Genomic DNA, 27,836 nt, shown 5'->3' with positions numbered 1-27,836 from the left:
CCGAAATTTGGATGGTTTTATACATTACATTTTTGTACATTCTCTTTTCTTTTTTTGGCCGATGGCAGATAGATGGGAAAAATGTGGGATCCAACCTTGGGCAACTTGTGACGTAGTCAACTTGAATTATTGATCTCCATCATCTTTGGAACCATATCCCAAAATGAGCTGAAAAACTGATGAACGGTGTGGATATAATATACATTAAGGTGGGCTACAATTACGGTCAGGGTCTAACCTAATCTACTCCCTTTGTGCCATTGGCCGTCTATTGATTTAGACACTCTTGGTGTTGGGATCGGCCTGATTTTCCCACCAATCGAGCCATCAACGGGGGACGCGGATTGCGCGCTACCCCCGCCCGTCCCTAGCTCCGAACGGGCAGTTATGTGGGCGGGCCCACCGTGGTTTATCTGTACATCTAAAGTGTCTATCCCTTTTACCAGGTTATTTTAAGCATTAAAATGAAAATGAGGTAGATCCAACGGTCATATGGACCACACCATAGATGACTCTTGTATTTAATGCAGCTGATATTTAATGCTTTGTGCATTTTAACGCAACCAAGCTTTTATTATTTGGTGTGGTCTGCTTGATCGTTGGATCTGCCTTATTTTTATTTCGATGCCTTGAAATAATCTGAGAAAAGGGATAGACGGTTTGGATGTACAGATACATCACGGTGGGCCCGCCTAAAGAGCTGCCCGTTCGGAGTTAGGGACGGGCGGGGGTAGTACGCAATCCAAATACATATAGAAAGTAGCCACCGGCCACTGCTCCTAACCGTCCATTTTTCTTGTATAAACGTGGGCCACCTGACGAGTGGACCAGTTTGAATTTTGGGCCAGGGAAAGGTCTTGGTGCGACACACCTGATATATGGTCCGATCACCTCCTCACGTTCCAGGATGGCACAGTGAGACAAGGCTCTTCGTTCATGTCACGCGAGACGAGATATCCTGAGACAACGCACAAGTCGAATATTCGTTGACGAGAATTTCAGAACATAACTGCAATTCATTAGGGCCGGCGGAGAAAGAGCTTCCAAGGTTTATTCGAGAGAAACATGAACACGTGAGCCACGTCAGCGACGCTCCCTTCCGCAAAATATGACACATTTGAAGGCAGCGGATTGCGTCTGGAAGGGCTCTTTTGCATTATCTGATGGCCAGGATCTTCCGATGAATGTCGTTTTTTTTAAAGCTTTTCGACGGACTGGCAGTTTTGGAGGGAAAGTATACATAACGGACGGTTCCGATTGATACATCACCCTGCCACGTGTTCCAGGGAGAAGGCTCTACCATATTCCAGTTCTACCATCTCTGCCGGACCACCTCACCTTTCTTCTAGGGCTCCTGTTTGCGTGCGAGAGCTAAGGAGAAATGGGAGGGGGACTCGCGCGACGAGACATTTAAGAAGCGATACGCAGCCAGCCTGTCGCGTTGGATTACTTGTGAAAGATCCAAGCCACTCAGATGTCAACACCGCGAGCATACCGGACGCGGATTTCCTGCGAAAGGCCCTGCGCAAGAATCTGTGTGGGGGCCTAGTGAGAAAGCCACTCCTTCCATTCGTTTTTCGAGTTCATTTCAGGACATGCGACCAGGAGGATGATCAAAAACTAAGTGAACCATACGAGAGGAAATAACGGGGATTTAGTGACCACCGTTGAAACATTTATATGGCTATAAAAGTTTGTATCAGTTTAATTTTTTAGCTTTTTCACTTCATCTCAGTGAAAATGGCCTTATAAACAGTTTCGATGGAATATAAACATCAAGTGGATCCTGGGAAGGTTTCAACGGTAGGAAATCCTTTCCCCACTGTTTCATCTGGTATAGCCCACTTGAGTTTTAGATCCTAATAATTTTAGGTATGATGTCCTAAAATAATCTCAAAAAACGGATGGACGGGTTGGATTTCTAACAAACATCACAATGGGCCCATCCAGAATCCTTACGCAGGAACGTCCAAGCATACCTGGGAGAAAATGTAAAAAGTGACCGTCGACATGTGGAATACCACTGTAGACCGTTGGTCATCTTTTTATTACCCGTCCATTTTTCTCATAATATTGTCCCAAATGATCAATATAAAAAGTCTGATTTTTTATCATCGAACGTTTTCTGTGGTCCCATCCTGATGAATGGACCTGATCTATTGTATATTGCTCTTTGGTATGTCTGCTGCCAATAGCCTTTTTTAAATCCATCCTCGCGCGAATCGCCGAACATAGCTGTGCTGCTGCCCTGCTCGGTGGTGTTCCCAATTTGTGGCGGGGATGTAAAAAGATTCCTCCACCAGCCCGCAGACTAGTCTAAATAGTAGTCCTTGAGCCGGATCAGGCGGAAACTTCTCATCCGACGGGTCCCATATACAGCATTTTTTTTTTATACCTGACGGGTCCCAGCCATGACAGCCCCAAATGAGGTTGGAACAAATGGACGGCTTAAATCATCCTTGGAAATTTGCCCATATGATCAAATGCCATTCCCACTATATTCCAGAAGTACTGGGCCCCACGGCGGCCATGGGCAGTGGCACAATCCGTGAATCGGGACCACGATTTTGTACAGTCACGCGGACTACCTCTCGTCTTTCTTTTCTTCCGTATTAAAAATATCCCTCGCCTCTTCTCCGTCTGCCTCTAAATGGCGTCTGAAAATCCTAATTTCCTTCCGCTGCTTCCACCGCTGCTGCGAAATTACAGAAACCTAATTCTCTCCACTTCTATTGATTTCTCAGAGCTCAATCGTCTGTAAGTTTGTAGGATTCTGCTGAAATTTCTATGTTCTTCTCCCTTCACGAATTCTCGAAAATTTCGCCTCTCTCTCTCTCTCTCTCTCTCTCTCTCTCTCTCTCTCTCTCTTTTCGTGGAATCACCAAAACATCGATTACGGATCCAATTCCGTCGGAAAACTCCGTTGATTTCTTTTTAAATTTTTGGTTATTTTTTCACAGTGGGAATTTTCTATGAGGCTGAAGCTTTTGTGCCTTGGAATCGGTTTGCTTTGGTTTCGTTGAAGAATTATCGAAATCAGAACTGTTCGAAGAAACTCATTTATTTGGAGGGAATTTAAGAAAAATCATTTTTATCGGTTTTCTTCAATAATTAGGGGTCAAGACGAACACACCGCCATTCCCTTCTAGTCCTTTAATGGCGGAAGATGGGCTCAGGCTCAACGGGTTTTCTCCGGGGTTGGCTATTATTTTAAACGAGGAAGATAGGAGAGACAATTCCCAGAAAACCCACCTTGTTTCCTATCACGATGACATCCGCAACCCCTCTGTTGAACGTACCCTCGAGCATGTATTTGATCTCCCGTACAAGTCAATACATCCACCGACTTGTCCGATTGATGCCGATTTTGTTCGTTCGGTCTTGAAGAAAGAAATTCCAAAATTTCGGGGGAGCCCGAATTGGGCATGTAGTGATAGCGATAGAGATGGGATATGTGTCAGCGGTGTCGCGGATGGTGCTGTCGTAATAGATGAAGCTAGCATCTGCGGGGAGGTACGGAGTTTCAAGCAGCCGCTGCTCGTGGAAAGCCTTGCTGTGTTCAGCAGCGTCCGAGCCAATGCTTGCATGTGGAAAGGGAAATGGATGTACGAAGTGCTTCTAGAAACTTGTGGGATACAGCAACTCGGGTGGGCCACCCTTTCGTGCCCATTTACCGACCATAAGGTTGTGGGGGATGCCGAGGATTCATATGCTTTTGATGGGAAGAGGGTTAAGAAATGGAACAAGGATGCTGAGAAATATGGTCAGTCATGGGTTGTCGGAGATGTCATTGGCTGTTGTATTGATTTGGACTGCGGTGAGATTTTGTACTACAGAAATGGGGTTTCACTTGGGGTTGCTTTTGATAAAGTTCGGAAGATGGGGCCTGGACTTGGGTATTATCCTGCTATCTCTCTTTCTCAGGGTGAGCGTTGCAGCATGAATTTTGGGGCTCACCCGTTCAAGTACCCGGTTGATGGGTTCCTTCCTATTCAAGCTCCTCCTATGTTGAATTTCCATGTGAATTACTTGCTGCAATGCTTGTTGAGGCTGTTGGAGGTGCATAGCATAGACAAAGCAGATTCATCATCTGTCGAGAAATTGAGAAGATTGAAGAGGTTCGCGTCTCTTGAAGAACTCTTCTACCCAGTCTCTCGTGGGATATGTGAGGAATTGTTTTCTTTAATTGACGAGCAACCGAGAAGTGCTGAATACATCGGGTGGGGCCCACTCGTATCATTCTTGTTGGAAGTGTTCAGGATGCAGGCGCTGCATGATTATGCAAGCTTAGATAGGGTTGTGGATCTTTTTCTAGAGTTTTCTGGATCTCGTTCAGTGTTCCAGCATGTGATTAATGCTCTTTCTTGTAGTTGCAAAACAACACCTCTGGTACTTACAGAGTGTCCATATTCAGGATCATACCCTTATCTTGCATTGGCTTGTCATATCCTCAGGCATGAAGAGCTGATGATTCTATGGTGGAAGTCGGGGGATTTTGAGTCTTTGCTTGAAGGGTTTCTATCAAGAAAGGGTCCTAACAAGCAGGATTTGCAGCGCTTGATGCCTTCTGTTTGGTGGCCAGGATCATGCGAGGACATGTCCTCTGAAAGCAGTATGATACTGACAACGACAGCATTGTCCGGAGCAATCAATAAGGTAGTTCTCACTTTTATGAAAATGATATTTTCCTTTCTGTTACATTGGATTCCAAATTTGTGCAAGGTAGGTAAAAAGTTCACTACATTGGCTACATTCTTTGAGTATATCATTAGCTGGTAATGTGCTGATTCAGTGTTCCTGGATAAAAGGATATTTCAGTGACAGTGCATAAATTACTACTAACTCTGTTGCCTGCATTCTTACATTAACTCCTCTTGAAGTGCTTTTGCTTGCATAAGATATTAAAACTATTAGTGCTAAAAGGGAAACTGTGTGCACCTTCTAGCTTTCTTCCCCAGTCAGGCTTCTTTGGTTTAGACAAAACAGCTGAGTGGTTCTGGCTCCAAAATGGAATTTTCACCTGTGTGTATATCTAGTTCAAGCATTTATAAGTTCACCTTAGCTTCAATTTTGGGTTTCCAGTAACCTTAGCCAAAATCTGTCTTGGTTATCTGATAAAAATTACAGCTCAAAAACTCAGGGCGTGTTTGTTCTGGTGTGATTTCACTTGCTATAACTCAGTTCTCATGCTATTTTATAAATTTCGTCAAGCCGGGGGAATTGTATAAAGTGCCTAATCCAAAACCTTGAAACCCACACAATGGAAACTGAGACTTGTAACAGTACCTTGTACAAAATGAAATTTCTAAAATGAGTCCAATTAACCTGTCCAAATATTTGTACCAGTTCATATGTAATTTGAGAATGTTTATGTACCGACAACCATAGAACTTACAAAGATCTGGAAAACTAGCAGACCTTAGGACCTCAATGAGTACTATGAAAAACACTTGGAATTTCGTAGATCATCAGTACTTAGAAAAGAGAGGTCTGTGGATCATATTTTGGAAATGAAGCTCACAAATCCTCTGATTCTTTCTAATAAGATGATAAGACGAAACCACTCAGATGATGAAATTGAGGAGCTTCTTAATCTAATGCACTAGTGATCCTGATAGATGGAGATGATCCAAGGTCTGGAATGGAAGTTTCCCCGTCTGCTCCTTTACTGGGTAGGATGTTAGAAAGAAGGGAGCCCCTTCTGCCTTACTTTGGTCTAACCATAGTCTTCCTAGGGTGATCACCATTGGTTTGTTCGTGGGGGGAAATAAGGCTTTTACTATCAACCATTGGAGAAGCAAAAGGGTGATAATCACTAATGTGTGCATCCTTTGTCTTTGAAATGCGGCATTGGTGGATCATCTTGTTATTCATTTCGAGTTCTCTAGTTATGCATGGGGCAACATCTTCAAGCTCTTTGGAGTTGACTGGGTAATGCAGATCCACTGGATCCACTCAAGACGAGTGGGGAAGATTAGTTGCACGATCCTTCTAATGAGGCATTGTTCCCGCTTTGAATTGCATTTCGGATCTGTGATCCTGCTTCGTACCTGTTTATACCTGATAACATTTTGAAACAGACACTTCCTTACTCCCTATTCCCGTGCCTGAATCTGTTGGCTCTTTGCTTCATGCTTAGTGTAACTGTAGTGGCGAGGAAGCAGGTCAGGGGAAAAAGATCTATGTTGTGGTGATTGGTGCTGCTAGCTGGTATTTGGTCAATCAAGGAGTAAAATAGCATAATGTTTTGTAACAGTGGATTGTCAAAGGAAGAAGTCTTCAATTTGGCTCTCATTGCTTGGGTGGGAGCAAATTAGGAGTTCAAGGGTTGTCGTAGCGAGTGGTTTGCAAGCAGCTGGGTGATGGGTTTTGCTATATTCATGGACAGGCGACCTCTCACTGTTCTTCCGTAGCATCTCTTTTCTTTATCCATGTATCATTGTGCTTCTTTCATAAACCTACTTCCGTTTCACCAAATAAAATAAAATAAATAAATCTGATTCTTTGTAGCGTTTGTTTTATACTATCCTTTTAGGATGAGGCTTTCCCAGAAAATCTCAACTAGACCTATCTTACATTATTCACTGATTTTTCTTGACTGAGTTGCATTGGACATTCACCACTTTATAGTTATTGTTGTTTTTCAGTCTGTCTTGTGCAACCATGAATCTGCACAGACATGCACTTCAAAGTCATGTATATGCATACATGCAGACATGCATGAGCTCCTATTGAATAGAAGATCTTTCAAAAGTGAGATTGCCCTAATCAACGCTTAGGAGTTTTGCAATTCACTCTCGTGTAACTGTAACAATCAGAAGAACCATGCCTGATCCTTGGTAGACTCTCCCTTGAGGAGTTGTATCATACTATGCCAATTTCTCATACCACTCTCGTACAACTGTAACAATCAGCAGACCCATGTTTGATCATTCATAGGCTGTCTTGAGAATTATACCATACCCTACCGATATGTCATATTATATGCATGCACACATCCACTGTAAACATGACATGCATGTACTTCAATCCAAACCATCCAAGGCGTGGGCCTCACAGAGTGGATGGGTCCTGACCCAAAAATCTCACTAAATGGATGATGTGTAATAATCTGCTTGCAGGTCATTAAACGGATGTTTATAAAGAAAAATAATAAATGATTCATATTCAGCAAGGATTTTTTGTTACTTGGATGGTTAAGTTCGTCCAATCAATATGTTTTTTCCTTTTGGGTTTTTGGCCCACAAGTTGAATAGTTTGGATTGAGTTGTATGCATGCCACATTTACGGTAGGTGTGTGCATGTGTATGATATGCCATGCTATGGCAGAGGATGGTGTAATTCCTCCCTTTCTTTTCTTTAGATGGGAGATTTATTTTCCTTTAACCAGATGAGAAAATCAAAATGGGTGAAGTCAAGGTGCATCTTGGATTGACAACTTTTTGCCAAAACTAGGAAGAAGTAGTGGAGGAAGATCTCACGCCTGTTAGTATGTGATGACTCGAGCGGGCTGGGTTGGAGGCAATCAAGGTTGGCACAAATCATGTTCTAGATTCCTTTTAAGAGTTCCAATGCTTGGGTTTACAGTTTGAACTGTGGAACCATAGCTTTGTTATTAATGAGGTTATGTTTTGGTTTATTCCTTCTTTTAGGCATGTTCCAAGGAAGCAAATTCTTTAATGGACGTGGTTGTTAAGAAAGGCCTGTCTGCACAGCTGCTTTTTGTTTAAAATGTTCGTCCATTACCTCAATTGATAAATATCTTTCTTTCTTTTTAATAAAATGTTGTTGCTTATATAAGTATGGAAGGAGATCTTGTTCAATTTACTTTTAATAGATTTCAATTAATCTTCTGAACACTTTCTTTCCTTTGTTGTTAGAAACTTTGATGCATTGCCTGTGTTAATTTTTATTTATTTTATATGCCATGGACCTACCTATGATCACCTTTCAAAACACACACACACACACATACACACAAAATTGATCCATATATGACCTCCACTATGCCTATGTTCTCAGACTTGGGACTTTCGATGAACTTAAGTCTCCATTTGAGCCTTATTAGTCATTGCTTAACCTTGGGACTCGAGCGGAATTGGAAATCAGCAACACGTGACATAAATTGAGGAAAATAAGAACCAAGGAACTAATGAAGAATATTATGCCTCTTTCTCTCTGCACATACCCATGAATATATTGACCAAACAAACTTGCTGCTGGCACTAACTACCTGTATTATTGTTTTTCTTTTAAATATTCTGACATTTTTAGGTCACAAGAAATGTTAAGCACATCATGCTCTCTCCTCATTTCTGCACAGATTTTTGTGTTATTTGTTCGGAATGGTCTACTTGGTTCAAACGGAGTGATGATCGTCTTCTGCAGATTCTAAGTTGATTCATAATCAATACTGGCTTGTTTAACCTGCAGATCGAGGAGATGCATCGGGAACTTTGCTGCTTGGTCATACAGTTCACACCTCCCATCACACCCACTCAGTTACCGGGTTCATTGTTCAGGACATTTCTACAGAACCTCATTTTGAAGAACAGAGGTGCAGACCGCAACCTGTCACCTCCTGGGGTTTCAAGCAATTCTGTTCTTGTTTCTTTGTACACAGTGATCCTCCATTTCCTATCTGAAGGGTTTCCCATGGGTGATATATGTGGATGGATGAAGGGCTCCAGAACAAAAGCTGGAATTGATGAAGGTTTTCTTCACAGGGGTGGGCAGCAAAGTTTCCCTGTAGGCCTGTTTCTTAGAACTGATCCTCATCGCACTGACATTTCTAGGCTTGGGGGGTCATTTAATCATCTATTGAAGTCTCACCCTGTTAATGACAGGGAGACAGAAGTAGTTCAGTGGGAGGAAGGCTGTATGGATGATGAAAAAACAAAAATCACGCATTCTACAGAGAAGAAGCCTTGTTGTTGTTCAACTTCTGATGTTGATTTTGGTAGAACCTCAAAGGATCCAATCAGGTATATATCCAAAGGTTCTAGGGGCCACTGCAGTCCTATCCCAGAGAGATCTGCTCATGTTGCAGCTGAGTGCAGCACAGGAAGTTTGAATGATGAGATTGTGGATAAACCTAGTTCGAGTGACCAGTCGGAATCAGATTTTCGATATCGACCAGTTCAGACTCTGAGAAGTCTACCGAGCACGAGCCATTTGTCTAATGCTACACTAAGAGAGGAGGAGCTGCTAGATGCTATGCTATTGCTGTATCATTTGGGCCTTTCTCCAAATTTTAAGCAGGTGAATGATTCAAACTACTGTTTCTTTCCCTCCCCCCCCCCCCCCCCCTCCCCAAGGAATGACTTTATTTAAAAGATCATCCATTGTTTCTTGTGAGTTTATTTTCTTTTTATGGCAATAATTTATACTTTATTTAAAAGATCATTCATTGTTTCTTGTGAGTTTATTTTCTTTTTATGGCAATAATTTGTTGGGTCCTTAGCTGTTGTATCTTATTCACTGTTTTGTGATGGGAGCATGTGAGACTATCATCAAGTTTAAGCATCCAGGATACAACAGATCAAACTATGTAAGTGCCATGAAGCTGACTATTTATGGCACATGTTTAGAATTCCAGTCTTGAGAAGAAGCTAGGTCCATCCCACAATGTCATTAGACTGAATATGAATTCACCTGTCTCCAGACCAACTATCATCTTCCCACCAGTGGGATGTATGCAACTGCAACCACAGTACAGAAATGGGCATATTTTGTTGATACGGCATGCCTGTAGCAGCTTCTTCGATACCATCCTCTGTGCCTGCAATACTAAATATCATGTTCACCAGTGGGACATATGCAACCGCTACCATATTACCGAAGTTTGTGTATTTTGTTGATACTGCATGCCCGTAGCAGCTTCTGGCAAATATGATCATTTACCAGCTATGCATTTTATTGCATTCCTGTACCGTCCAATGAGAAATTGTGTTTTGCTCAAAACAATCATGTGTTGCAAATTTTCATCCCCATACAGCTAATCGTCCCTGTTGTGCCATTTGCTAGGAAAGATCCTGATGCTGGCTGCAAGAGGAGGTCATGCATTTGGCAGCAACATCAAAAGAAAAAAAATGTTGTACAATTGTGCATGTCAGAATTCCCCTTGCTATTACCGTGTGCATCTCATGAGCCCTTCATCCTTGGATAACCAATACTTTGTAGATGTTAAGTGCTTTTTGACTGGATGATTCTTGGAAATCTTTTGGCTATTACTAAACTATGCCTTTTAGGGGTACAGTTAAACATACTCACTGGAACCATGTTTGTCATGTGTTTAAATACTTGTATTTGCCTCTTGCAGTCACTGATGACTTTTGAGGATATACTTAGAAGTTGACACATTCATTTGAATTTTTTGTTTTTATTCTGTTCTTTCATGCATTGTGGAATTCTGGTTGTGCCCTATATATCGATAGAGGCACTACAAAAAAAGGAATTGTAAGAACACTTTCTTTTTCCAGCTCCTTAATATTTAAACTTTGGTGACATGGATTTGGGTTTTGGTTGTTTTGAATTGTATGGTGTAATATGTGACTATCATTTTGCGTATTCTATGCATTTACAAAAGTTTGAAATTTGTCGGGTGTAGGCGTCATACTACATGTCTCATCAGTCACAGTCAATCTCTCTTTTGGATGAAACCGACAAACAAATAAGAGAAAGATGTTGCACTGAAGAATTGAAACGCTTGAAGGAAGCTCGGAACTTTTATCGGGAAGAATTAATTGATTGTGTCCGACAGTGCTCATGGTAAGGTGAACAATTGAAAGTAAATTTCTTTGGCAAACTGCAACTTATCTGCACTTTTTAATGCCCTACAGCTTTACCCTGTTTCTTCAGCATTTATGCACCAAAGGTAATTGTTTCAATCTACATTAACTGGTATCAATAGCTGGTAAATCACGTGGGATGTGATTCTTCCCCCTTCTTTCCTTCTTTATGCATATTTTTCTCTCAGCTCGAAGCTTTTGTGTTTTGCTCATTGTCTTGGCCTAATACTATTTTGAGGGTTTATTTGAGAAGAGTAGATTTATTGTGTTAGTCTGTGTGTTTAGGTGACCATAGTGTCATTCCATTTCTTCATTAAGTTGCACCACATCTTATTTCTTTTGTGCTCTTTATATTTGTCTTTTTACTCTTTTTTTCTGGAAAGAGTGTTTGCTGAGGAATATTTTCCCAACCCTAGAGACAGACTAAGCGACCCTTAATAACTTTGAGGTCTCACATTACTTTTTAGTTTTGATACTGAAAGAAGGGCTGAAAATTATTTAAGGGTTAAAAACCCTTTTACTTCATCAGTAAAATTGAGTCAGGACATGCTTTTATGATGCTGGTTTTTTGTTTTCTTCATTGTGTTCTCTCTATCTTTTGATGACTGGTTGATTGATATCCATAAAAGAGAAACTTCGACGCTCCGGCAGATGTTGATGTTTCATACACATGCACTAAGCAATCGTTCATGTAGAAACCATGTGACTCAGAATCAGACAGTCCAAACTGTGAGTGCCACTTTAGATGTCATAAACAAAAAATGACACCGAATTGATGTCCTACCAGATGGTTGATTAAAATGAAAATCGTCAGTGGTTCAAATTCAACAAACAAATGTCCATTAATCAGTGACTAGGATTGTCAATCTATCTGAAATTGGGGTTATGACCTATCGACAGTGGGTCACTCAATTGGATGGTTTGTGTAGAATTTCTGAATGCATGCATTTGAACAATTACAGTCTGCTGTAGTCAGTATTTGAAGTATCGATGACCAGGGATAGGGAAACATGCATGGATATCGTTGGATACTTGGAAAAATATTTCTGACTGAGCATTGGGAAAAAAGGTGGATTTTCAGTGAAACTTTAGGAGATGTTAAAAGATACATATTTATGTATTTAGGAATCAAAATGTTGCAAAAAACAACGATACATAATTAGTGTCCATTTAGTAGGGGGCCTAAACCGTGTTGTCGGGAAAAAGTAGTCAAATTATACAAAATGAGTTGATATCATTCAAAGACTATGCAATGCAAGTAAATAAACATAAGCAATACATCTAGAAACTAAAAAGAGTGATCAATTTCTTTTTTTTTTTTTGAAAGATAACAAAGACTTTCATCGAAAAAGCACCGAGATAGTACCAAAAGGAACAACTACAACAGCAAAAAAGTACAGCGAAAGGAAAAAAAGAAAAAGAAAAGTTACACGTTTACCATCCAGCCCTTTCCTATGGCCTACCCACACAACACTCTGACTAACATTGCCGAAGCATCTGCCATTCCTCTCTCCCCAAATCGACCAAAGAACAGCAAGGACAAAGTCTCCAAACCGCACAACTAGTCTTTCGAATGGCAACCCTATGCTAAGCTAAAAAGAGATGTTTGATATCGTAGGGCATAGACCAAGCCGTGTTGAATCTAGCAAGAATGGAATGCCACACCGTGGATGTAGAGGAGCAATGAATGCGAAGATGGTTAACCGATTCCGCACTAGACATGCATAGGAGACAGATATTTGGGATAATCATTTTTCTCTTTTGAAGGTTATCGATTGTCAAAATTCTCTGTCTTCCTGCTAGCCAAGCGAAGGCCTCGATCTTCGGGGGTGCACGGGGTATTCTGTAATGGTAACGGTGGCCATAATGGCCACCATGGCTACCTTTACGATACGGGATGTAACGGTTGTTACGGTCTCTTTTTTATTTAAAAAACTCCCGAAGAACTTGTATCGACCCTGTAATGGGCTGTTACGGAGTCGTTATAGCCTTTACGGGGGGCGTAACAGGTAACGGGCCGTTACAGGGCTTGTAATGGCCTTTATGGGTCATTTTTTCTGTAATGGCTGTTACGACCTTTATAATCCCGTAACGTTTAATAGTTGCCACAGTTATCTTTATGTAACAACCTTTACAGCCTCGTAACGGCCTTTACGACATACCATGGGCGCACCATAGTGCTAAACACTGGAAGTGTTCCAAAAAATAACACCTTTTTTTTTCTTTTTTTTTGCGGATCATGAAGTAGAAAGATTTTATCGAAAAGCATCCAGACTTGCCCTCAGCCCACATCAAACTATCACACTCCTCGACCGATGGTTTACTGGGAATCAACCACTCCAATAGAGCAACATGCTCCTCAATCTTGCAATCTCGAAGGAGGCGACGACAAGGCGGAGCCCAAACAACCGCCTCTCCGCGAATCTTAAAGCACCTATCAATCTAGATATCTCGATCCGGGGTAAGGCTAGCAATAGCCGGGAATTCGACATGAAGAGGTGAGTCACCCCTCCACACATCTTTCCAAAAATGAATCGTGCTCTGTTCCCCAAGGAGAAGCCCAAACCTTCTAAGAACTTAGCTCTTGTACTTAAGATTCCTTTCCACCACGTGGAAGCTTTATAGTCTGAGATCTCCTTGGTCCACCATCCTTGAGGGGAGCACCCATATTTGCTAGCAACTACCTTGCTCCACAAAGCTCCCTTCTCCGTTCCAAACCGCCACCACCACTTGCCCAAAAGGGCAAAATTCATTACTTTGAGAGATCGGATATTGGCACCACCTTCACCGAAACGTCTGCTTACCTCAGCCCAATCCAAAAGATGGAATTTTTGATCAATTGTCATAACTCTCTCTGATATAGCTACCGTTTGATCAATTGTCATATCTCTCTCCGATATAGCTACCGTGTCATCAATTGTCATATATCTGTCTGATATAGCTACCATTTGATCAATTGCATACCTCAGCCCAATCCAAAAGAGAATGATAATTGTAGCTGCCATTTGATCAATTGTCATATATCTCTCTGATATAGCTACCATTTGATCAATTGTCACTTGCCTAACATTTAGGAATCTTCTTGTTTGACCTTTATGGTTCTCTGTTTTTTACTTTCCAATGGTAAATTTTTTTTTTTTTTTTTTTTTTTTTTTTTGAGACATTAGTTTATTACATCATCATATATTATTTTTTTGTCTCACACTTGTCTTTTTGGCTTATGTGTTTATTTTTCATGTGGCCAAAACCATATTTAAAAAACCCCAGTCATCTAAATAGTGTCTTTTTTAAAAAATGTTATTTGTTGCAGGTACCGCATCACTCTGTGTTCTCGCTGGAAGCAAAGGGGAATGTATGCAGCATGCATGTGGATTGTTCAATTGCTATTGGTTCTTAGCAAAGTAGACTCAGTGTTCATTTACATACCTGAATTTTATCTAGAAGCACTGGTAGGTTCTTCTTTCTTTTTGTGTATGAGAAACAATATTCGTAAATAAACATATGACAATGCATTATGAAGCTTCACTTGTTATCATTGTATTGGCACGCTATTATCTTTCATGGGGAATTTGATTGGCAATGATGAGAACTGTTTTGATTGGCATAAACAACTGAAGGTAAGGTTTCGTTTTGCTAGGCTTTTTAATAGTAATAGCTGGAAAATTGGGGGTATGTATTGTATGGACATGTTGGGAACCTTAAAAAATGTGATTGATCTACTGGTGTCATTTTTTCCTAAGGTTTTGATTAGCAATGATGAACTGGTTTGTAATTGATGCAATCCACGTGGGCCCCACTTATCTCGATAATCGAGATGGGCGGGAAGGACCACATATAGTCATCTTCATTTTGGTGGGATTTAGGGTTCTTTGTAATTTTGAGCTTTTGTATGGTTATTTTGGTCATTTCATTTTCTTTGTTAGTTTTTGTTAGGAGATTATAAGGTTGTTAGAGTGAGTTTTGATTACATGAGGGTTAGTTGTGATGAGCACACTAATCACCAAGATCAATTAGAGGTTAATTAGAGTTCTTGATGGGGACATCACGTGCACACGCACGGCCCCCTATGCACGTACGCAAGGAGGAGGGCCCCACTATCGATTTGGATTGATGACGACGTCCAAGAAGGGCCTCCTAGTTAGAGGATTGCGTTTTGGTTCGTTGGAGTGGACTCAATAGTCATGTGAATCCCACCATGGGTTCTCATGATCGTGACCCACTATTCTAATTAATCTAGTATTTTGGGTTTTGCTTATTATTATTATTATTAAGAATATCATGGATGGTTTATAGGGTTTTATTATAAATAGGCACCCCTTGCAGTCTTATTTCTCATTGAAGATGATTAATAAAATTCTGCGTTTTCCTGCTTCTCTGATTTTCTGAGTTGTGGAAACCTAATTGGGTGCAAAACTCTCCTTTTTTCGAAGGGCTAACTACCGTGGTGCGAAGTCACACTCACCCCAAATCGCCCCCATCTCCTACCCTCCATATTCATCATCTCCTACAGCAATCCCCTCATCAAATCCACCCACGGTTGCCCACGAGGAGGTGTCGCTTGGGAGGGCCTGCATATAGGGATAAACTGGTCCTTCCCCATCAGCTCTGGAGCTTTTGGTGCGCTGGTTGGTTGTCCGCTATCACTGCCCCGGTTTCTTTATGGCTAGGTGATCATTACATGGAGCCTAGTGGGTTGAATTTGAGTTCCTAGCCACGTTGAATACTCCACATGCATGATCGTGCATCTTTGAAGACCCCACACTAGGAAGATGCATGCGGGTTGCTTAGTTGAGTTTATTGGATTGTTGGATCGATTGGATATATCTATCAGACCATTGGATTTCGTACGATGGGCCATCTTGACCGTTGGATCATTTTGATTGTTGGGTCGTCATGATCATGAACTCATATTGGACATTGGTTTTAGTTATTTTGCTTAGTTAGTTTGATTATTTTGGTTTATTTTATTATTTAGTTGATATTAAGGGTGCTTTGGACATTTTATAATATTAATGGTATTTTTGTAAAAACACCCCCAAATAACTTGGACGTGTGAAGTCTAGGACATTATTGACTATTGAATTAAATTTTCTTCTTGCTTTGTTTTGGAGCAAAATTCCTCATGCGATTGGAGTTTGGTGTGAAGCCATGGAGTGATTCCAATTATCTTCTTTCTTTCATTCTCTTTCTAGGTAAATCATATTTTTGCTTTCTTCTCTTATCATCTTTATTTCCCCCCTTTTCTTTTGTTTCCAACCAAAGACCATCACCACTATCACCCAACCCTTTCAAACCTCACCCAAACCATCACCCTAGCTGTCCGGATCACTCCCAAGGTGTCACAACACCCAATCGTACGGACAACCCAGTCCATATGACCGTACAGACAACTCTACCTCCCCTTGCTTCTTCGTTTCCCATCTTTAAACCCTAATTCCCTAGATTCCCAAACCCTATTAAAAAAAAAAACTATAATTCTCAAAAACATAATTCCCAAATCCTAAAACCCCTACCCTTACTTACCCAAAACCCTAATAAAACCAAATGATTTCATTTGAATTAAGATTTATACCTATGCCATGGGCCTCTTTTGTAGAAGGATTTGTCGGTTTCGGGATAAATTGCAAACTCAAGCTTCTGAAAGATAAGATTAAATTGGCAGGAAGGATGTGCTCAGTGCTTGGGAGGCAGAATTTGATAAAATGTTGAAGGAGATCCATGATTTAGATTTATTAGAGGAGGTCGGTGGTTTATCGACGGAAGAAAGATAAGAGAGCAGCCTTATATTTGAGTTATGGTAATCATTCAAAGGAAGAGAAAATTAGGCGGCGTTAGAGATAAAGAGCAGCGTGACTTAAAGAAGGGGACGATAATACTCGCTTTTTTCACAACACGGTTGGTGCTCGGGCACGTGGAAACAAGATTAGCGGTTTGGTAATGGATGGATTGAAGTCATCGAATAAGGGGGAAATATGTGATTTTATTCTTCCATTCTACAAGAATTTGTTAACTTGTGATCAATGGAAGAGGCCATGACTAGATAATTTATATTTCCATAAGTTGTTGAGTATGGACGCATCTCCTCTTGAGGCGCCAATATTAGAGGAAATGTTAAAGCCACTTTAGACTTAATGTGTGGAGACAAGGCCCCAAGACGTGATGGTTTTCTAATGTTTTTCTTTTAGAAAATTTGGCAATCGATCAAAAGAAAGGTGATGGACAGTGTTGTTAAAATCTTATGATTTATGATTTACTATTTGAGTCGAATCTTAAGCAAAACGATTTGAATCCCACATGTGAATCCCTTTTTACATGAATCCTATGATTTACGATTCAAATTATACTTGTTTTCTTCTATTTTAAGCTTCACTCAGTTTTCATTTTATGGTTTTAAATTGGTGGGGGATCTAAGAATCATTTAGGAAAAAACTTTTAAAAAAGAATTGTTTAAAAAAGATAAATTATTTTATTTTGTTCTTTATAAGAGATTAAATGATATATATTCTCTTTAACATTAAATTGTAGAGCTTTTAAAAAAAAAAAAAAAAAACCTTATTAACTAGTCGAAACACGAAATTGATGTGTGACTTGTTTGGAATGTTTTATGGATGGTTACGATCATGTTGACTTATATGTATTGTGGAATGATGGTTAGAAATCGAAATAATCTTTTATTTTTTTTTTCGTCGGTCTACAAAATCAAATGTTGCTTTTCCAATGTGATTCTACATTCATGAAAGGTAACAAGAACATAAACTATTAAGATCCTTGTATGTTTTTTGAGGAAAATTCTTGAAAGACAAAAAAGGAAAAGATAAGAGTCCTTTAACTCTAATATGATATGGTATTACTTGGTGCATATTGATGGCAAAAGAATGATGTTTAGTTTTTTTTTTTTTTTTTTTCTTCTCATTTATTTATATTTTTAAGAAAATCATAAAAAATCGTACGATTTGCGATTTGATTCGATTCAACTCCTATTACAATTTACGACACGATAACGATTTTGACAACATTGGTGATGGATTTTATTTTAGAGTTTTTGGAGTGAAGCCATCTCTCAAGTTATGTCGGGGCATCATTTATTGCTCCTATTCCTAAAACCGAGGGGGCAAAACAATTAAAAGACTACATGCCTATCAATCTAATTGGGGGTTATTATAAAATTCTTGCCAAAGTTCTTGCAACAAGATTTTGGGGAGTTCTCTCAAGGATTATATCTGAGAATCAGGAAGCCTTTGTTGTGGGTGGACAGATTTGGACAGTGCTCTTATCGCCCACAAATGCATCGATTCTAGAAGTAGGGTGAGGAAAACTAGGATAGTTTGCAAGCTTGATATTGAAAAGGCTTACGATCACGTGGAGTTTTTAGACTATATGCTTGAAAGATTGGGGTGTGTTCGAAAGTGGAGGGGTTGGATCTGATCTGTGTGCAATCAGCCTATTTGTTTGTTTCTTTCTTTCTGATTAATCGGTTGCTGAAAGGTTTCTTTAAGGCATCCAGTGGTCTCAGACAGGGGAATCCTTTTTGTCCTTATATTTTGGTTGTTAGTAGGGAAGCGCTTAGCAAGATGCTTCATAAAGGGGAGGAGAATGGTTTGATTGCTGGATTCAAGGTGTGAGGCGATGAGATTCAAATAAGCCATCTTCAATATACGGATGATACTCTCGTATTTTGTGATGCGGATGTGGTTTCAATGGATAACATTTGGAAAATCATTGTTTGTTTTGAAGCAATTTTGGGGTTAGAGTAATGTGGTCAAAGTTGAAATGCTGGGAATTCATGTGATTGATGAGGACCTATCACATTTCGTGAATGTGTTCGGCTGTAAGACGGGGGTGTTCCCCTCAACGTATTTAGGGTTTCAAGTATGGATAACAGGTGGGACGTTGGTATATGAAGATCTCTCTCTATCGAGCCTCCAGTCTTTGGAAAGCGATAATGTCGACAACACGGTCTGTAGAGGGATCGCCTTTACGCTTGAGAATGGGCATCACATCTGCTTCTAGGTGGATGTTTGGTGCGGAGATCAAGCGCTTCAAGATCTTTTCCCAAGAGTGGCTCGCTTCGCTTCAAATCGATTTATAACTGTGGCCCAATGCCATTCTTATTGAGGGGCTTCCATTGTTGGGAATCCTCTTTACTGGAATATGGCGGATGAGGAGTTTGTTGAGTTTGCTAGGTTACTGGACTGCTTGAAGAGTGTAACTTCCTTATCTCAAGAAGAGGCCTCAAAGATTTGGATTGTGCATCACTTGGGCAGCTTTTCAGTTCACTTGTTATTCAGTCTGATTAGTGAGTTGCCTTGCAACACCCGCACTCATTCGTTTCAACATTGGTTTATGGAGCCCCCTCTCATGTGGTGGTCTTCGTTTGACTAGTAGGAATAAAGAGAGTTCTCACTACTGATAATATTCAAAGGAGATCCTTAGTACTCCCTAATATCTGTTTGATGTGTAAGGAGAATGCAAAGACGATTGATCACCTCTTCATTCATTGCCCTTTTGTTTGTTAAGTGTGAGTGTACTTTTTGTTATTTTTTTTTGTACCAATTGGGTGATGCCGAAGATAGTGGAAGACCTTCTGTGGGCTTGGCATGGGGGTGGGGTAGGGAAATATGAGAAACCCCACTAATTATCATGGCTTTATTTTGGTCTATATGGCGGGATCGGAATGGCCACTGGTTTGAAGGAGATATTTTCAGTGGAAGAGATTATTAGGAAAGTTAAGGTCTTGTTTCGGGTTAGGCCGTTTATGTAAATGTGGCAAAGGCTGCAAATCTTGTTTTTCTTTGAGTCTTAGTATTGGGTTGTATTCTTTTCTTGCCTTTCCGCGAGTGTTTTAATAAAATATCTGTTCTCTCTCTCTCTCAAAAAAAAAGAAAAAAAAAAAGAAAAAAAAGAAGAAGAAAACTTTGTTTTCTTATAACTTCTTGTATTGACACAGGACAGCTCATAAAGGCTAATCAGCTCTGATTTATTTACTTAAAGAAAGTCGTGTGTCTCTCTGAACTGCAGGATTTGTTTTCCAGTACATAGATTTTTCTTGCACTCCTCTTCCTGTAATGTCAATCAAAAAGATTATTGCTAACATGTAGTAGTTTGTTGTGTTGATACTTTGAAAATTTCTAACTAATTCCCAAGATCCCAACATAGTTTCCAAGTTCTTTGCGGATCATACATGTCTGACTCCACCTCACAGTGCATTTCACAGTGAGTTAAGAGGACTGTAATCTTCTACTTCTAAGCTTTAAAGTCTTTTTTTTTTTTTTTTCCTTTCATTTGCTCTCTGACTATATTTCATGATTCATTCCACCATTTGCCTGTATTCACCTGAATTTCTAAACAATCACAGGCCCCTTTTGTTAAGTTCTTTCTTGTTATTGCAGGTTGACTGCTTCCATGCATTGCGCAGGAGTGATCCTCCATTTGTTTCTTCTGCAATTTTTATCAAGCAAGGACTCGCTTCTTTTGTACGTCTTTACCGTGAAGTTTCACTTTCAATTTGATTCCCATTCTATTTCCAGCTATCTGTTGACTAACTGCTGCTTCAAGTGATAGTAGAATCATAATTTCTGATTCTCTCTCAAAATTTGCAATTTTGATACATTCCATCACTTGTGAACTTGTGCCTTGCAACATTGATTTCATTACATTGTAACATTTAAGCATCAATAGCATGTAAAGTTGGGCAATAGGCATATTAATGTTAACATGGCATCGTACACTGTCACCAAATTCTTACTTTTAGAATATTAACCAATTTTTATGCTCATTGTTCTTTCTTGGTTGTTTAATATGCATGTTTGTAACTCATAGAAACTTTAGCAGTTGGAGTTATATTCATTTTTATTTTTTAATTTTTTTTGAAATTGCCATCCAAAACCATGTATACATGTGTATGCAAGATGCGGAGTCAGTAAATCACTTATTTATCCACTGCCTGTTTGCTAGATTGGTGTATGAGAGGTTTTTTGGCCTCTTTAACGTGTCATGGGTGATGCTAGGAACCATCAAGGGCTTGTTCTTGGCATGACATGGGGGTGGAATTAGGGAAAAAGGTAAGACTTATGTGGAGGCTAGCTATGTTGGCTGGCTTATGGGCTATTTGGGGGGTATGGAACACCCGATGCTTTCAAAACCAAAGCACATGCAGTGGAGGTATTTAGAAGGGCAAAGTCAGAGGTTTTGGGATGGGGTGGGCTTCTAGTTTAAAAAGTCCTTGATGAATGTACTTTTCTATCTTCATTTGGGCTCCTGCCATTGCTCTATCTTTGCTGCCTTTTTGGTGCTTCTTTAATAAATTTCTTTACTCAAAAAAATAAAATAAAAAAAATGTCAACATTTCCCTGGCACCTATCTACTATAGAATAAATACTAGTGCACATATTTCTTTGAGGATTTAAGCAATGTTTTAGCAGTTACCATTTCATTTAAATTGATTTTTGAGATTAGAGTGTCTATATATGCATACAAGCGTCTTACCTGAACTCGTACCCAGTACAAACTATACAAACTAGGCTGAGGGTCACAATGCTGGTTTTGAGTTGTCTTGTGCTTATGATTATTGCATTGCACTGCTTGAACTAGCAGTTAACTAACAAACTTTTCCCATTGGATAATTGGATTCCTTATTTGATCCAATTGTGTGATCTTGATGGCTATCTAAGATATCAAGTCCTAATGCATGAAGAAAATTCTGTTACAACTATGGTCTCATACACACATCCATCACTCATATTACAGATTTTAATAAATCAGCCTCTTGTTTGGTGAATCCCTGCTGATGAATGTGTTGTGTTGTTGTAAGATAAGATATGGAAATTAAAAGTAACTTGATTTTTTTGCATATTATATTTCTCAGGTTACCTTTGTTGTTATGCATTTCAACGACCCACGGATATCTAGTGCAGATCTAAGAGATCTGCTTCTCCAATCAATATCAGTCCTGGTTCAATACAAGGACTACTTGGTTGCATTTGAGAGCAATGAAGCAGCTATTCAGCAAATGCCAAGAGCGCTACTGGCAGCATTTGATAACAGATCATGGATCCCAGTAACAAACATAATTCTGCGTCTGTGCAAAGGTTCTGGATCCGGTTCCTCAAAGCACGTGGAGGCATCATCATCTGCTCTATTCCAGGTGAGATGGCAACTCAACCTTAGGGAGTATATGTGGGGAGCCTTTTTCCTTTTCGCACATCCCTTACAGCTCATTCTTATCCTGCTTTTGTCTCCTTGCTCTTTGAAGGGTTTATTACGAGATGCATTTGTCCATGATGAAGGACTGTTCTCAGCTTTTCTCAATCGACTATTCAACACCCTCAGCTGGACGATGACTGAGTTCTCTGTTTCAATCAGAGAGATGCAAGAGAATTATCCGGTACTATTTAGTATTGAGATTTGCAACAAGTAAAGCACTTTGAAATTGTTCCACATTGACACGTGTTTGTGCCACGTGCCCAACACTTTTGCGCACACATGATGTAAAAACTAATATTCGTGTTACTGTTTGCATCTTTCATTTTAGTTTAGTATTTTTTTTTCTCATACACATCATTGAGTTTGGATTAATTGTTAGCATTCACTATCAGCATCAGCATCATAACCTTATCCCAGCTGTTTGTGGTTGGGTTTATGAATCTATTTCGCTTTACAATCCTATTTATGACCAAAATACCCCCTTTAGTTGCCTAATATCACCGAAACACTACCCCAAGTCTATAAAAAGCCCCGTTCCTCCAGTAGAGGGGTCTTTGGCTCCTTTTCTCCACAAAATATTCTCTTCCCTCCATCTCTGCTTCAACCCATCTCTCTCAAAAAATCCCTGCAAAGGAGAGTAAAAGGGAAGGAAACATCGAAATGTCAGATGGACAATGGTGGTAGGACCCAAAAACTCTTGAATCTTCCTACAAGTGAAACCGTGAGAACACCTCAACCAATTCAGGTTTCGAGAATGACTTTGGTAACCCATGCACAGGGATGATTCAAGTGATATATGTTAATTTTCCTTCTCAAGGCTCCTAGTCCCACTCTCATTTGGAGAACATTGCTAGTCAAGACCCTGCGTTGAATCAAGCAAGCTACATGAAAATGGAGTTGCTGGCTAGAGACTTGCCAGATTGTTATTTTTCTTGCAATTCTAAATCTCCTTATCTCTCTCTTTTATCTATCTGCTTTTATAATTCAAAGGCAATTCCGAAGACCTCATCTCAAACTAAGTAAAGGTGGTACATTGCATGGGCAGAGAAGATGCATCCCTTCCTGATGTGCTATTGAGACCCTTACCTGGATTTTGGGAATTGAGACCATTGTTGGAGATGAAAATTCTCAAACTTCCCACAAGGAATTGACTCAGTGTATTTTTCTGTCCATGGGAATTTGAGTCCCAAAATCCCGTTAGCGGCGATTCAGTTTGACTTTTATATGCCTTGTGTGATTTTCCAGCAGGTTTGTTGGTCGGTTTCATGGATAGAGAACACAGTTTTCTTTTATTTTCTTAGACCTTTTGTGAACCATTTGTTTATAGATATATATCTTTTGCAGGTCCTGGAGATGCAACAAAGAAAATGCTGTGTGATATTTGACCTTTCATGCAGTCTCGTGAGGGTACTGGAGCTCTGTACGTGTGAAATACCTCAAGCTTTTCTCCTGGGACCTGAAATGAACCTTCGAAGGCTAACAGAGTTGATAGTCTTTATTCTAAACCACATAGCCACGGCTGCAGATGCTGAGTTTTTCGATTTGTAAGTTCACATATTATGGATCCATTCTTTGGTTTTTGATCCTGAGTTCATTACAAATGCACAAGTAGGATCTGATCGGTTGGTTGTTAATAGCCGGATGGCTTCCGATGGCTCCTTTGGTTGATTTTTAGTTTTGTGGTTTGGTCTCCTACTGTTTATGTAGATTGCTCAGGCGACAATTTCAGGCTCCAGAGAAGATAAACCGAGCAATGATCTTAGCCCCTCTGGTCGGGATTATCTCAAACCTCATGGATGCAAGTGCTGATTTCGAATCTCGAGAGCATAATGATGTTGTGGGTGTGTTTGCAAGCATGGACTGTCCTGCAACTGTTTCTTGTGGGTTTCAGTATTTGTTGAGCTACAACAGGGTTAGATCTCATAAACTTCAATGCTAAATCTCCCTTTTCCTTTGCCCTTATATTAACATCTCATTCACTGCATGCCCAGTTCTCCAAGAATACGAATGATCGCTGTTTTATTGTGTGCTGTATTACTTGGCAGAGACATTCTCAAAGACACACCATTCTTGAAATTTTTAAATGCATCCTTGTGCTTTTAGAGACCTGAGCATTTGGATGAAGGTTGCAGGTTTGAGACATGCATGGGCCTTTTTATTGGCCTTACTGTCTTACTCATTGCAGATGGATGTGTACGAGGTGGTTTATGCAGCTGGTTATTGTCGTTGCATGCAATGTGGATGCTTATGTGACAGTTTTCTGAATGTAGAAAAAAACAGGAAAAAAAGAGACAAGGGCATGTCAATCATTGATCTGGACTGTTGTCAATTAGGTCCATTTTGCAATTCCTGGCCAACATGAAATAATCACTTTCTTATGATTTTTTTAACCATCTGATCATTGGCTCATATTTGTAAATTCCAGTTTTCCAAGCCATGCATGGGATAGTTATGATCCTTGGGTCAAGGTGAGGTGGGTAGTGCAAAATGGACAGTTCAAATTAGTGCTTGTTTTAGTTGTCATTTGTCAATGATCCAAATTGCCAGTTTCCAGAACTATCAAAACATTCAGATTCTCATTTATAACTGGGTTTTCCAATCCATGGATGGCATGGTTACGGTCATTCGATCAAAGTGGAGGTGGGGCCATACAATTGATGGTTCATATTTGTGATTCTCCTTTTATTTTTTATTTTTTAATTTTTGGCCATGAATGATCTGAAGAGTCTATTATGTAGGTGTCGAATTGGATGGAAAGGATCCTTTGATCATGTCTTTTTTTCAGTTGGCCCATGTTGAGAGGGCTGGACCTTTTAAATGCCTAGTCCACATATACAAAACTCTCGCTGTTCCCAATTCAGCATGGAAATGCTTATTAATCAAGAGGTTAGGATAGAGTTAAATTTGGATTTTGGATGATGATCTATTAAGTGGTTCACACAAGTTGGATGATTTGATTGATTGAGTTAATGTATCCCGTATTTATAATTTCAGAGTGCTTGAGTGTCTAACATCACATTTGACTAGACCATCAAATCACTCCTTACAATGAGAAAGCTTTTACAACTGCTTCTCCAGTCTCTCCTTGTAATGGTAATGTCACTGATTAGGCTCTTACCATTTGCAGGGTGTCATGAGAGGGGGTGATGCTTCGATTGTGAGAGTCAGGCTGTTGGAGACATTTGCGACGTGCCTTACAGAGGCATTGGAAAGGAGAGGGTCCAGCAATGGAGCTGAGGACAAAGAGGAGAGCTACTGCTGCATCTGCTACGCTTGCGATGCAGACGCTCAGTTCGAGCCTTGCCGCCATATTTCGTGCTTTGGATGCATAACTAGGCACCTCCTCAATAGCCAAAGGTGCTTCTTTTGTAACATGGCAGTCATCGAGGTGGTGAGATTTGATGGAAAAGAAGGCTAGAGGTCCACAGATGAATTGAGATGAGATGAGATCAAGTGGGGCTCCATTCTCCTATTTATTTCCACATTGGAATCAGCTGAGTATTGAAATGGCCTTTCTCGGAAGCAGGTGGTCATCTTGGGCATGTGTCAATGGATAACCCAACATTACTTGGGTGGGTTTTTTTTTTTTTTTTTTTTTTTAAAACATGCTGGAATTGAAACGTGTATGTATAAGAAAAAGTGGAAGAAAAGCTGTGAGTTTTTGAGGGTTGGTGGGATGTAACAGGGGAGTAGGGATAGGAGTACAATTGGATAGTATGAGTTAGTATAAAAGAATTTTGTAGAGTAAGTTGAGGTCATTACTTTGTAAATATGAGATGTAAATGGAAGGAAATGTTTTGGGTCTCTCCCTCTCTCTCAAATTGAAGTTCTCTCTCTCAAACTACAATTTTATTACAAAGAAAACAGAAACAAGATAAAGAAGATGATGGAATAGAAAGGAAAGCCCCTCTCAAGCAAACAGATGCTTGTTTTGGTTTCTCTGTCCAGATAGCATTGGGAGCCATCCAGCCTAGATTGGTTGAGATTGTCAGGCGATTATGATTTCCTACCTAATATGGTCCATCAAAAATGGTCCCACAATTTGAAGTGTCTGGACCGATGTGTGGCAGGCACACCTTGGATTAGTTGCCAAGTTACAATCGTGGCCCTAGGTAGAAAGAAGTGAGAAGGCCACTGGCCGGAGTGAGATTTGAATCCAGCTCTTGGTGTGGCACGCTTGCTAGCATGGCACGTGCAATCTTGGGTTTCCCAAGGTGGAACACCCCAAATCAGTAGTACCTAGGGCTGTTCACAAGTCAAGCTAGCTCGGAAAACTCGCTTGACTCGGCTCGAGTCAGCTCGGATTGACTCGGGGCGGAGTTAAGCCAATTATTTAAAGCTCGAGTTGAGTTCGAGCCGATTTCGACCAGAGGGCATTTCAACTTGACTCGATTCAAAGCTCAAACTCGAGCTCGACTCGGCTCGATTAATAAATATATTAAAGTTGTGGGGAATGTGGAGAAAGTTGAAGTGAGATCTCTTTGCTTTCACCCCAATAGCGAAGAGTTTGATATTGGTGTTGATGATTTCTTGAATCCAAAATGGTATATTGTATGGAGCAATCACATGAATAGACATATCCTTCCTGAATATGTTGTGAGCTACAAGTCCTCAAACCATCTGCGAGATAACGGAAACTGCGCTTTTGTCTGAGCGGCAACAATACAGGTGAGTCTCACTTTTTTGTGGTCTCAGGTCTGTTTAAAATTCTATTCATTGGAAAGTATGGCCTTGATGATGTGTAATTTAGAACATACAATTGAGGATGCTTTTGGCCCATGGTTCTTCTATCATAGGGCCCATACAGATGGATTTTCTGGATTGCTGAAGATGGACTACACTCTATTTCGATTGTTGGGCCAAACCAAAAATAAATTTTGCTTGGTGGAGTGTCATGTAAAATGCATCTTAAAATTTTTTTATATTTAGCTTGTCTTCTGAATCAATGGAGGAGCATCAAGAACAGAATCCATTACTCTCTCACCTAACAAGCTCGAGCTCGACTCAACTCGAATCACTAGCTCAACTTGAACTCGGCTCGACAACTTTGGCAAACAAGCCAAGCTTCCATGTTGAGTTCGAGCTCAAACTGGAGTATAGTATAGACAAGCCAAGCCGAGCCGAGCTTGGCCCACCTCGGCTCGACTCGGGTTGATGCACACCCTTATTAGTACCTGCCTCGTAGTACCTAATTATTCATACGGTGGTCTCATACGTAAGAAAAACTGAGAGGCGGCTAAAGTGTTGGCAATCAAGGTAGCTTCTTTGGCAAAATATGCCAATGACATGGGAGGAGATGCCTGATCAGGACCACTTATCAGGTCTTGCTTTGCCATGTAATTGAAAATCATGCTGGTCCCATGAAAAAGGCTTACTAATGCTTGTATCAAATACGATCCATTCATCATTTCTTCTCAATAGCTGATTTACAACACAAGAAAGCTCCATCACCTGATCACCCAAATTTTTGCAGCCAACGGTGTTAACGGTTTAGATCTAACTTATCATAAATAATAAAATAAAGGGATTTTCATACACATTTCTGCACTAAGTACGCTAATTGTTTATCAAAGGGGGGTTGAATTGTCACGAAGCATTTATTTGTCAACGGAAGCGGATTGCCTGTGTTCCCGGGCACATACATATATCTGTGACAGCGGCTGTGTGGGGTCCACAGAGATGTACGTGACAAATCCACTCCGTCCATCTGTTTTGAAAGATCAGAATTGGCTGGGATTTCAAAATCAGGCATATCCAAAACTCAAATGGACCACACCAACAAAATAGTTCGAATGGAAATTTCCACCGTTGAAACCTGCCTGGAGCTGACCATGATGTTTATAT

General features: G+C 40.2%; 1 protein-coding gene across 2 annotated transcripts; it reads left to right on the top strand.

Moving 5' to 3' along the window:
- Positions 1 to 2,601: 2,601 nt before the first annotated feature.
- On the top strand, positions 2,602 to 25,796 carry LOC131232290 (E3 ubiquitin-protein ligase RKP). 2 transcript variants are annotated; one of them, XM_058228533.1, is made up of 11 exons: positions 2,602 to 2,757; positions 2,961 to 4,656; positions 8,434 to 9,261; positions 10,610 to 10,770; positions 14,101 to 14,239; positions 20,180 to 20,263; positions 21,655 to 21,933; positions 22,042 to 22,173; positions 23,337 to 23,536; positions 23,700 to 23,904; positions 25,120 to 25,796. In XM_058228533.1, exons 2-11 carry the CDS (start codon positions 3,157 to 3,159, stop codon positions 25,408 to 25,410), a joined length of 3,819 nt encoding a protein of 1,272 aa, XP_058084516.1. In that variant the 5' UTR covers positions 2,602 to 2,757; positions 2,961 to 3,156; the 3' UTR covers positions 25,411 to 25,796. The 2 variants fall into 2 exon arrangements, with proteins under 2 accessions (XP_058084516.1, XP_058084521.1); XM_058228538.1 differs by having other exon boundaries at positions 2,630 to 2,757; positions 3,116 to 4,656.
- The last annotated feature ends 2,040 nt before the right edge of the window (positions 25,797 to 27,836 follow it).

This window comes from Magnolia sinica, chromosome 2, assembly GCF_029962835.1.
Source record: "Magnolia sinica isolate HGM2019 chromosome 2, MsV1, whole genome shotgun sequence".
In the NCBI taxonomy this organism is placed as follows: domain Eukaryota; kingdom Viridiplantae; phylum Streptophyta; class Magnoliopsida; order Magnoliales; family Magnoliaceae; genus Magnolia; species Magnolia sinica.
This window is presented reverse-complemented; position numbering and strand designations above follow the sequence as displayed.

Excerpts from the sequence above, each read along its gene's own strand:
- LOC131232290 (XM_058228533.1), top strand. The coding sequence starts at position 3,157 with ATGGCGGAAGATGGGCTCAGGCTCAACGGGTTTTCTCCGGGGTTGGCT. Across the intron at positions 21,934-22,041 it reads CATCATCTGCTCTATTCCAG|GGTTTATTACGAGATGCATT; the intron begins GTGAGATGGCAA and ends TGCTCTTTGAAG. Across the intron at positions 23,537-23,699 it reads GATGCTGAGTTTTTCGATTT|ATTGCTCAGGCGACAATTTC; the intron begins GTAAGTTCACAT and ends CTGTTTATGTAG.